General features: G+C 45.0%; 1 protein-coding gene across 1 annotated transcript in view; it reads right to left on the reverse strand.

Annotated features, from left to right (window-relative positions):
• nek11 (NIMA related kinase 11) overlaps positions 1–12,326 on the reverse strand; it is a 254,128-nt gene that overhangs the window by 18,193 nt on the left and 223,609 nt on the right. The window contains exon 15 of the mRNA XM_033048704.1: positions 5,464–5,551. Coding sequence (XP_032904595.1) covers positions 5,464–5,551 — 88 coding nt within the window. The remainder of the gene's footprint in view (positions 1–5,463; positions 5,552–12,326) is intronic.

Here is a 12,326-nt window from a genome sequence, read left to right on the forward strand (position 1 = left end):
CAAAAGCGCGGTCGCCCCTGAGCTTATACCAGGACCGCAGGATGGTCAGTAACCCCAAGTCGGCCGACCTTAGGGACCTGGAGGTGGAATGGTGGGTAGCAGATTTTTGATGTCGGTGGGGGCAAGCCCGTTAAGGGCTTTGTATACATAAAGGAGGAGCTTGAAATTGGTTCTGAACCGTACTGGGAGCCAGTGGAGAGAGGCCAGAATTGGGGCAATGTGGTCCCTTTTTTGGGTACCCGTCAGAAGTCTCGCTGCGGCGTTTTGGACCAATTGCAGGCGGGACAGGGATGATTGGCTGATGCCAGTGTAAAGGGAGTTACAGTAGTCAAGGCGGGAGGAGATAAATGCGTGAATGATCTTTCCTAGGTCGTCAAATTGGAAGAATTGTTTTATTTTAGCTATTGTGCGAAGCTTGAAGAAGCTAGCTTTTACAACGGCATTGACTTGTTTGACAAACTTCAATGCGGGGTCAAATATCACGCCAAGGTTTTTGACGTTAGGCTTCCAAGGCTGCCTGCTTTTGTTTCGATGGAGTCCGAGGGGCCGAGTAGGATGACCTCAGACCTCGTTTAGTTGGAGGAAGTTCTGGGCCATCCAACACTTTATATCCTCGAGGCAGTGCATAAGGCTGAGTAGATTTGACCAGTTGTTGGGTTTCAGGGGGAGATAAAGCTGTGTATCGTCTGCATAGCAGTGGGATGAAATGCCGTGCCTTTGAATGACTTGGCCTAAGAGGAGCATATACAGGGAGAAGAGAATGGGGCCAAGGATGAAACCTTGTGGAACCCCACAGCAAAGGCTAGCTGGGGAGGAGAAAGAGTTGCCTATGTTTGTAGAGAAACTCCTATCTTAGAGGTAGGAGATGAACCAGCTCAGGGCAGTGCCATCAATACCAACCCCGTACCGGAGACGGTCAATTAGGATGGTGTGGTCAACTGTATCAAATGTTACTGTGAGGTCACAGAGGAACATTTGGAAGTCAATCATATGTAGCAGTACAATGATGCTCAAATAAAGGATGAGCATCATTCTGCACATTTAGGACTTCTTCTTCTTCTGTCGGATGTCTTTTAGACCTGCAGCTCCTTTGAGGCGAGCCAGGCCAACGTGTCATCGTCCAGGTCAACCGGACCTTGTTCACCATTCGGTGGCCGGTGTTTGGGGCAACTGGTGACTATGTGCTCCACTGTCTGTGTTGGGTCCCCACACTCGCAGGAGGCGCTGTCCACGAGGCCCCACCTCTTCATCGCTACTCCATAGCATCCGACGCCTGTCCTCAAGTGGTTGAGGGTTGTCCACTGCTTTTGGGGCAGGTCCTGGCCAGGGACGTCCATGGGGTCATCGATGTAATTTAGGACAATAACACATCAATAACATAGCAAAGTCACAAGACTATGATTCTTTTATGGTCCTCCATCCTGTGAACGCTCAGATTTGTGCTTATATGTCGCCATACACCATACACGTCTTTTTAGGTCATCACAATGCCCTTTAGAGCCAATGAAGTTTTGTTTTAACAAGTGTGGTTACTGGTGTGATGTAGAAAATGCAAGAGCCTCCCAGGCCTGGTCTTTCTGTGTGTGGAGGTCTGGACGGACAAGCCTCTGTACCTGATGGGTGGAGGAGGTCTCGTGAGGGTGTCAGCCATAGACAGTCATTGACTGTTTGAGGACTTTACTCACTCTTAATTATCACTGATAATTAAATGCATTTAAAAAATGAACTAATTTAAACAATTTTAAAAAGCAAATATTAAAAATATCAAGACATTTCCATTTAATTAAAAACCGTGAGTGCAGTGTTCTGTATCGCAGTTCCAGCACTGTTTATTTGCTGTTGTCTATTTACTTCTCCTCCAGATAAAACAGCCACAATTAAAATCCTTTGCTATCTTCTCTCAACTGATACCCACCACCTTTTGCGTCTTTCAGTCTCTCCTGATAATTCCTTTAACTCTCCCCCACTCCTCATCCTAACTTTGCACTTCTCATTCTAACATTTACTTTGTTTCTTTATCAAGTAACCCAAAAATTTGTGTTTTCAATTTATGATGTTGCTCCCCTGCACTAAACACTAGCTTGGTTATAAACATTGAAAAAAACCTTAGTGCTTTAAAGTACTGATGGGAACAGCACTGCTAACTATTGTATAGCATGAAAGGTAGTCATTAATCTACCACTAATCCCTGCTTCCAGCTTCTGAGAATATTCTGCATTTAGATGCTACTTTCCCCTTCCTTTCGGACCACAAAGGTTTATGTTTTCTCATTTTACATCTAGATGGATGCAACAATGATCAATTTATACTCCTATCGTCGCTTCATTGCTTTGAGCAAAAACACTGCTTTTCGCTGTCTGACAAATTAAAGGATATATTTGTTACTTATTGGAATCTATATCCACCCACATCTAAAATCAATGATCATAGCTGCGTATTTATCACTATTCCAGTCTGTATGTAAGTTCTGCTTTTGAAATTTGCTTCAAAAGGCAAATATTTCACTAGCTCAAACAATAAGAACAATCATCAAGGCAGAAGCAATTTCAATACTCATTCACATTTTATGATCCAAGTTAAATTAACTTTGTTCCTAATACTGAAATACATTCATATCAAATTTATGAGGATATTGCACCGTGGAAAGATGTCCCACTCTCATCATTGGAAATAAATTAAGCAAATGAGAAAATGTTGACGAGGCTAAATTTATCCGCATCTATAATTCTGTAAATAGCTTTAGATATAAATATAAATTCATGTTGACCGAAATTGGTTTTGTGGGGCATTGGCAACTGTCTCAGGGAAGGAGGAGCTATTCAATTGAGACACTTGAATCAGACTGGAAATAGTCTTGTAGTGAATATGAATGAACAGGGCTGTAGAAAAGTTTTTAATTAAACATGGAAGAAGTATTTGAGAGGAAATTTGGAAAATTAAAGGGGTGGGGGGAGGGGGAGAAGGGGGGAGAGAGGAGGGGGGAGAGGAGGATGGGATCGAGCGGGCGAGCGGGCTGCAGGGCCCACGGCGAGCAGGCAGTGATCAAATGACTTCGAGTCGGGGGGGGGGCGCGACGTAACTCGCAGCGCATGGAAAACAGAGCGCAGCAGGCTGCGTGTGGAAAACGGTGCACACAGGCCATGCGAGCAGACCCATTGTGACGTCATCAGCTCATTTATTTTCTAAGTTTGAAATTTTTGAACATTTTCATGAATAACTCGAGAAATAATCCATGAAATTTTGAGATAAGGCAATTTTTGACCATAGCGTAAATCTCTATCGTTCGCCGTTAGTGCGTCGTGTTTTCGAGGAGATGTGAATCACACAAATAAATACACATCCAAGATCTGAGTTTTATAAGTATACTGGACCAAGTGCAGACCTGTTGGGTCTGTTCCCCCAACGTGTCTGGGCACAGGTATATGGGACTAGGGGAGAATACGTGTTCGGCACAGACTAGAAGGGTCGAGATGGCCTGTTTCCGTGCTGTAATTGTTATATGGTTATATGGTTATATGGTGTGGTTGCGGAGGAGGGGGGGGGGCAATGCTTGATATTATATTAATATTATTAAGTTGCTCCTTTTACCCCATAACCGCCCTATCCACTGACGCATAGCCCCCAACTCGCAGGCGCGTTTAGAGAGGGGGGGGGGGTAGAGAGTGAGAGCAGAGAGAGAATGGAGAGAGACAAAGAGAAAGAGGCAGAGACAGAAGGGCAAGAGACAGAGGGAGAGGGGGTGGAGGGGAGGAAGAGAGGGTGAGGGGGGGAGGGTGGGGGAGGAGGGGTGAGAGAGATGAGAGGAGAGAGAGAGGGGAGGAGGAGAGAGGGGGGCTGCGAGGGGGGGGAAGGGAGGGGGAGAGGTGGGGGGAAGGGGGAGGGAGGGTGGGGAGGGAGATGGGGTAGGGGAGAGAGGGGAAGAGTGTGTAGGGAGGGGTACGGGGGAGAGAGGGGGAAGAGTGGGGAGGGAGAAGGGGGAGGGAGAGGGGAAGGGAGAGCAGTGGGGGCAGTCCATCTATTCCCCACTCCCTATCACTCCCATTCCTCTCCCTCTATTCCCACACTCTCCCTCCTCACCTCCCCATTCCCCCCTCTCCCTCAATCCCCTCAATCCCCCCCACTCGCCCTCTTCACCTCCCCAGGATCTCGCCTGTCCTCCGGATCTGCAGAACTTGCTCGTTCACAGAGAGGAACACAGAACAGGGAGGAGTCAGAGAGCCAAATGCTAGTGCTCGTTGGGGGGGGGGGGGGGGGGTGTTGACATAACTCGGCCTCACAACGCCCACAGCCATTGATAACTGCCAGCCCTTTAAAGCCGCTAAGGCAAGACGCGTTCGCCCAGGAGCGAGCGTTCACAGCAAAGAAGCACCGGCTTCTGACTCTCTGGAAACCCACAGCTCGAATGAGCGCGCAGGGGATGGGAGGGGTGCGCAGGCGGGCGGGGCTTTGCGAGCTGCGCCGGCTGTGAGGAGAAGGTTCAGCGGAACTTATGAGGAGAGTTCAGCTCGCGAGGAATCGCTGCCCCGAGATCTGTAGAAAAAAGAAGCTACAGCGGAACGCAGCTGTAGAATTTTTGTTCTGCAGAACTTTCTCGATATTTCTGTGCGTTTAACCCACAGTGGCGGGGGGCAGGGCCAGGACACAGGTGGGCCTGGATTGGTCAGCATGTGGGTATTGTGACATCAGCAGCTGGTGAGCGCGTTTATAATTAAAAAAATAAGTTTTGTGATCATTTTTATTCAAAATCTGGGGAAATAATTGACCAAGGATTTCTGAACTTATAAGTTAAATCCCTACCGAAAAAATCTCTGCGTTTTTGCGTCTGGTTTTCGAGGAGGTACGTTTCACATGCAAAATAACACACAATCACACACACACACACACACACACACACATACACACACACACACACACACACACACACACACACACACACACACAGTTTTAATAGTATATAGATATAGATATAGATATAGATATAGATATAGATATGATATGATAGATAGAGATAGATGTGTCCTATTTTATACTCATCCTGATTCCTTGGGCAATTCCACAATTCATTTGCCGTCTCCTGTTTCCTTGTATTCCCTGCAACCTTTCTCTCTCATATGCCCAGAGGCTTGAAAACATCAGTGCTATATTTTTCCCAGTTAGTTTATGATTAAAATGTTAAAGAGATGAATATACTTATTTGCAATTGGCTGAGTGGTGGTCATTAATTAGAAGCCCTTGGTTGTATAATATTCCAATAATTACATTGTGACCATCACTGATACTAGATTGGGCTAATTTATTTAATGTTCTATCTAAACTCAAGACTGGATCATCATTCCAGTCCTCTGCATTACGTGTCCAATAATATAACCATTGAGATAACCTACTGTTTCTTCTGTTAATCAATATCTTTGGCAAATATGGGATGGTTTCCAGTTAATAAAATGAGCATCATAAAGTACTTACGCCCTCATGCGATTCATCTTGGCCTGTGCCATGACACAGTTGATTGCAGTTGGGCCCCGGTAGGCTGCTGGAGTCACAGTGCCACTGTCTGTAATCAATGCAGAGACACATTATTGATGCCATCTTTCTCAATTCAGAAGGGCAGCATTTCATGAGTTGCAGGTTTCTCACCTCCCCAACAATTGCAGGCATTATTTCGAGAATTAGTTAGCACAGGGAGAATATGTTTCCCCCTTATGGAGGAATCTGAGACTAGGGGGGGGGGGCAGAATAAGGGCCAAGAGCATAGTGAATCTTCAGCATTCTATACCCCAGAGAATGGTGGAGATAGAGTCTTTGAAAATGTTTATGGCTGCGATAAATATATTTTTGGTCCACGTGGAACAAGGATTATGGGTAATAGGCAGGAACGTAGAGCTGAGGCCTAGACCAGCCACAATATTATTAAATGAACAAAAAGCCTTTTAGTCTTATTTTCTGATGTACTCATGCAAACACATGGATGTCTATCTAATATTTCTAGTTACAAGAAATAGAGATTTTACTTCGGAGTCACGTGAGTGGCTACGTGAAGAAGGGCCGTCCGTCTGCGTGCGCGTCATTACGTCTGAACGCAACGCGCGACGGACTGGCAGAGGCACTGCGTCCTCCCAGGCCGTTAGGATGGGCAGGTAAGGAAAGTTGAATCACTTACCTGCGTTCTTTCGGGCTTGAAACTTTTTGTAGTTTCTGGGCCCAGATGTCGAGGATACGGTCCGCGGGGAAGTCGGCTGCCGAAGACCGCAGCATTTCCCAGTAGCGGGCGACGGTGTTTCCCGACACAGCGCCGGCAGCTGAACCGGCAGGAGACTTGTTGCAGGAGGGAGCTCCGTTGGTGGTCCTGCAGTACGGGAAAATCCACCCGCAAGTCAAACAACCCGTTGACTCAGAAGAGTCCGGGGAGGGAAAGGGATACCCTCCCTCAATGGAGAGCGTCTGAGGACGACTCTCCCACATAGGAGCAACTTTTTGGAGAAGTTGCTCCAACAATGACCTGCTCTAAGGAGAGAGCTGTGTCAGCCCGGAGCCTACAGCAGCAGGCAGTACCGGGAGCCTCGCACAATGGGGCAGCCCAATATCTTCCCCATTGGAGGGGGAAGTACATATGGAAGAAACTACTCTGAATCAGAGTACAAAAGCAGGGGGGGGGGAAACCTTCCCAGGGACAAGCAGAAGAAAGGAAGTAAGTAAGTAACTTATACTTACATAGCACTGTTTAAGTTAACTTGCACCAAAGAGCTTTACATAAAATAAATAATAAGCACAAAAGAAAAGAAATACTTCTGCAATCATCCAGGTTCCACTGGTTGCTTCCCTGGATAGAGATCTAGAAAATGTCTCCTGCTCTGAGGAGAGGAGCATTCACGGTCAGTTTCAGTCTGACCAAAAGCAAGAATCTCATTTAGGCCCGCTGGAGGGGCCATGTCAGCGCAGGTATCCTCAGGGGCCTGCGGCAGCACCTGTTTTCAGGGCTACCTACAAATCTCACTCTCAATGGAGAGGAGTGTGAGTGATCAGTAGGTAACTGATCTCGAATTACAATACTATACAATACCATACAATACCATTTATTTGTCATTTGAACCTCACATAACGTTCAAACGAAATTTGGTTTCGAGATCAGTAGGTAACTGATCTCGAATTAAAGTATGAACATACTGAAGCACATGCATATGGCCTCAAGAGACAGCAGTTGGCAGAATATCCGCACAAATGACGGGGGGTATAAAATAAATTAAAAAAAAACACGGTTGGTATATCCTTTTTTGCAGAGTTTTGTGTTACAATAGAGCGATTGTTTTTCCTTTTTTTTTCTTTTCTTTCTAGGGTCTTATTTCCTTTCTTTACTTCCTTCTCTAACTTCTTCCCTAAGGGGCTTTCTTCTCCCAACACTTTCCTGCACCTTCACGATTCTTGCTCACTTTCCTTACTTCTTTTATTTCTACCTTTTTTAAAGCTCGAAAAACGAAGTGGTACAACAAAATGTAATAAGATATATGTGATGTGTATTACTGTAATTTACTGTACTTCTAATAAAAATAATTTTTTTAAAAAAAATTAAAAAAAACAAATGCCGGCAAGGGAACAGCGTTATCAGGGTGACTTTGGAGAAACCAGCCGCCGAATCCTCTCTTCAGGTAAGACCAGAAGAAGGAAGCAAAAGCTGTAGGACCAATCAAGGTACCAACGACAAGCAAACTTCATCAGTAGGCGACAACACACCCCACACCTCCATAGGGAGTAAGCAGTTCACTGAAGCCGGTGGTAGCTTGAAAGCTGGGCACGGAAATATGATCAGAGTCGTCTTTCAAGGCAGACTCAGAATTATGGCCAGAATTGTCTGACAAGGCAGGCTCAGTATGATAAGGTTTTCAGACCAAGACCCAAGCAGAGGTCAGGAGAAACATGGAATGCACTACCAGTCCAACTCCCAATCAAGGAGAGAAAAGGAACCCGCATCAGGGGCCTTTGGGCTTACCACAAGACCACCGGTAGCCATGGAGGTAGGTGGGTCTGGGTTTACTGAAACAAGGGATTGTGGACCAGTTACATGTTGGTAATTTTACTCTTGTGTTTTTGTTCAAAATGACAATAACATGAATTTCAGATCTGGTTTAAAAAAACAGGTTACAACATGTGATTATTTTTTACTGCACAACATACATAGGTTCCAGGTGTTCAAGAAGGAACTGCAGATGCTGGAAGATCGAAGGTACACAAAATTGCTGGAGAAACTCAGCGGGTGCAGCAGCATCTATGGAGCGAAGGAAATAGGCGACGTTTCAGGCCGAAACCCTTCTTCAGCCAGTCTGAAGAAGGGTTTCGGCCCGAAACGTCGCCTATTTCCTTCGCATCATAGATGCTGCTGCACCCGCTAAGTTTCTCCAGCAATTTTGTGTACATACATAGGTTCCAAGCAGACTTGGAACTCGGACCGGAATTGTCTTCAAGACAGGCCCAGTATTTTGGGCAGGATTGCCTTCCAGGACAGGTGACAGATGGAGGATGTCACTTCATCCAGGTTTAACTCATTTGTGCAGTACAGACTTTTAGAAACAGCAATTTTTTGTTATGGTCTAACTACTGTTTTATAGGAGCTTCCAATAAAATGGTCACATGGCATGCATCGACCTCAAAGATGCATACTATTCGGTGTCTATTCATTAAGAACAGGAGATATTTGAAGTTTAACTGGATGGCATGCCTCTGCCAAATGGGTTGACATCAGCTCCTAGACTAATGACTAAACTATGGAAACCAATTCTGGGACTACAAAGGTCTCAAAACCACATAGTAATGGCATATTTGGAGGACATTTTCATTTTGGAGTCACCAAGAATTGGCAGAAGCATCAGTCAAGCAAACCAAAACCCTGTTTGAAAGAATTGATTACCTCATCCATCCAGTTAAATCAAAATTGACACCTACAAGGGTAATTGATTACCTAGAATTTACTATCAAAAACAGTAAATATGTTGGTGACTTTGCCTAGGGGCAAACGACAATATTAATTATGCCTGATAGTCAAATTCTAGCCATCTATCAGGCAAACAGCGAGTGTAATTGGCAAATAGTAGCTGCATTCCCAGCAGTACGGGCCTTTGCATTACCAGAACTTACAGCAAGCAAAGGAACGAACACTCAGATTACATGCAGGCCGAATTGGCAAACTATGGATTGCCAGCAGAGGCCATTGTTGAATAACTATGGTGGATAACGAATGGGAGACAGCTCAGGGAAATTTTGCTCGAAAGCCATCGAGGGTTCTTCAGATCTATGCAAGTGGCTAAGGATGGGGAGACACCAACACAGTCTAAAGCTATGGGGGCAGATGGAATGAGCAGGAGTCTGTAATTCCCCAACACATGGAATCAATTACCCAGAATTGTTGGGGGCACAATATGGACTCAAGGTTCTCTGTAGCGATATGCAACCGGTGCTTGTTCAAATTCAGATTGATAACACCACTGCGGTGGCATATATCCATTAACAAGGGTGGTGTAAAATCTGTATCTTACGACAGATTGTCGAACCTCATTTGGCACTGGTGTATTGAGAGGAATATTTGGGAAATCTACTAGGTAGATATAACACGGTGACAGATGCTGGATCACGAATGTTTAATAACAACACAGAATGGATGTTGAATCAGACAGTATTTAACAAAATAACTACATGATTTGGCATACCAGATGTTGATCCGTTTGCATCAAGACTAACCATTAGTTACCCAGATATGTGTCCTGCGAGCTGGATCCAGGAGCAAGGCAGTGGATGCTTTCTCCCTCAATTGGGGAGGAATGTTTATGTATGCTTTCCGCCAATTTGTCTCACAAACCGATGCTTGACAAAAATCAAGCAAGACTAAGCCACAGGCATATTGGTAGTGCCAGATTGGCCTACTCAAGCCTGGTCCCCAAAAATTTTGGGAATTATAGTCCAGCCAGTAATGGCTGTACCCAAGAGCAGGGACCTCCTAGTGAACCCAGTTACAGGGAGCAATCATCCACTACATGAACGTATAACTTGTTGGTCTGCAGATTCTGAGGAGGCCATTTCAAGGCATAGGACTGTACGAACAAATGCAACACAGTTCGGATAACGGATGTCTTGGAGTTCCTATCAACTGTACTATAACTATAAACTAAGTTATAGTGCATCTATAGTGCCAGAGGCGCACTCTCCTCCAATCTGATGCCGGAAGCAGGGCACATTCGATAGGAACGCACCCCTTTACAACTAAATTCATGAAGGGAATTTACAATTTAAGACCTCCAAGGCCAAGGTACACTGACACATTGGATGTGAGCATGGTACAAACCCTATTTTGACAGTGGGGACCGCATATAACTAACCCTGAAGGTGGTATGCTGACAAAGAGTCCAGACACTGCAAAAGCTACGGTTGGACTACATGACCACCAATATGAACAACATAACATTCCTAATCAGGAACCTGATAAACAGAGCAGGCCAGGAATGCCAGGGATGGAGATCCAGTTCTTGGCATATCCAGAGGACCAACGGTTGTGTGGGTGGTAACATACTAACACCACTATCTGAGAGTTACGGAGAACCTCAGAGGCTCAGAACAATCGGTCCTCATCAGCCATAAAAAAAAACACACCAAAAGGTGTCAACTCAAACCATCTCCAGATGGTCAAAAGAGGTAATAGCGGTAGCAGAAGTAAACATTTATATGGTTAAATCTCACTCCACCAGGGCTGCATCTACGTCGGCAGCAAGAGCTATGGACGTGCCCCTTGACGACATCCTAGTGGCTGCAGGATGGACGAATGAAATAACGGTCCACCGGTTTTATAACAAACCCATAACCGGACTGGGGGTGTTTGCACGTACCATTTTAAGTTCTGTCCCTTAGTTCCCCCCCCCCCCCAAGGTTGGGAGGGGTAACTTTTTTTTAAACTTTTCTTTCATTTAAAGCATCAGTTTCTTTACTTAACTACGTAATGTCTGAATGCTTTAATGATTACACGCATCCATGGTCAATCCATTCAGTGTGTGATGCCTGGATTCGTAACCGGCGTAAAATCACAGAGCTTTGAAATCTTCACGTAGTCACTCACGTGACTCCGAAGTAAAATAGTAAGATTAAACGAGAACTTACCAGTTTGAAGTTTGATCTTGATTTTATGAGGAGTTACGATGAGCGGTTACGTGCCCACCGCTCCCACCCTCATACTATCAAGGTCATATGGAAGTTCTAGTTTCTTCACAATCTTACTATTCTCAGGTCTTCTTTTTATCTGTGATTTAACACCGCTGCTTTGAAGATTGACGCGCACGCAGACGGACGGCCCTTCTTCACGTAATCGCTCATCGTAACTCCTCATAAAATCAAGATCAAACTGGTAAGTTCTCGTTTAATCTTACTATTATTCATGTTCTTGGAGCAGAATTAGGCCATTCGACCCATCAAGTCTACTCTGCCATTCAATCATGGCTGATCTATCTTTCTCTCTCAACCCCATTCTCAGGGCTGGATTTTGATGAAGAGAGGCCCTAAACTGTTCCACGTGAGGCCCCTCCCAATCCCCCACCCCCACGACTAGAGGAAGATGGTCCACCAGATTGACACGGATTAGCAGCCAAGCATGGCCAATGAGATAAGCGGCTGGAAAGCTGCGCTTTTTTAATTTATTGCCAGTTCTAGTGTCGAGTTGTTAGCTTAAAACACTATTATTCCGAAATTGAGGGCAAGGAAAATTACTGAAGGATTGTTTAGAGACTACAGTGCGTTGTGACAGCATATGTAAGAAAGGCCTATGACATTGTCAAAAATATTATACACCTTGCTGGGCTCTCACTTAATTTTTTTTCTCTGTTGTCAGCCGGGCAACCTTGGCAGCTTTATAAGTTGCCAAATGACAGTTTAGGTGGTCATTTAAGACAGCTTGCATGACGCGTGCGATAATGTGCTCGGACAAAGTGCGTAGTTACCAGTTGGAATTATGCTCAATGAAGCGTTCACATATTATTTCTGCTTCAAATAAAGTCACAAACTAAACATATTCACCAACCAAGACATGATATATACCACAATGACATGCAGCAAAATTACAATACAGTATCTCAACTCTTTTTACACGTTGCAATGAATGCAATTTCTATTATTTCTTTCCGCTTCCATACAAAAATGTGGTTGGATTATTCAGCGTATGATCAACCTCGGTGAGACCAAGCGCAGGCTTGGCGATTGCTTTGCACAACACCTCCACTCAGTTCGCAATAACCAACCTGATCTCCCGGTGGCTCAACACTTCAACTCCCCTTCCCATTCCAAATCCAACCTTTCTGTCCTGG

This window comes from Amblyraja radiata, chromosome 2 (assembly GCF_010909765.2).
Source record: "Amblyraja radiata isolate CabotCenter1 chromosome 2, sAmbRad1.1.pri, whole genome shotgun sequence".
In the NCBI taxonomy this organism is placed as follows: Eukaryota; Metazoa; Chordata; class Chondrichthyes; order Rajiformes; family Rajidae; genus Amblyraja; species Amblyraja radiata.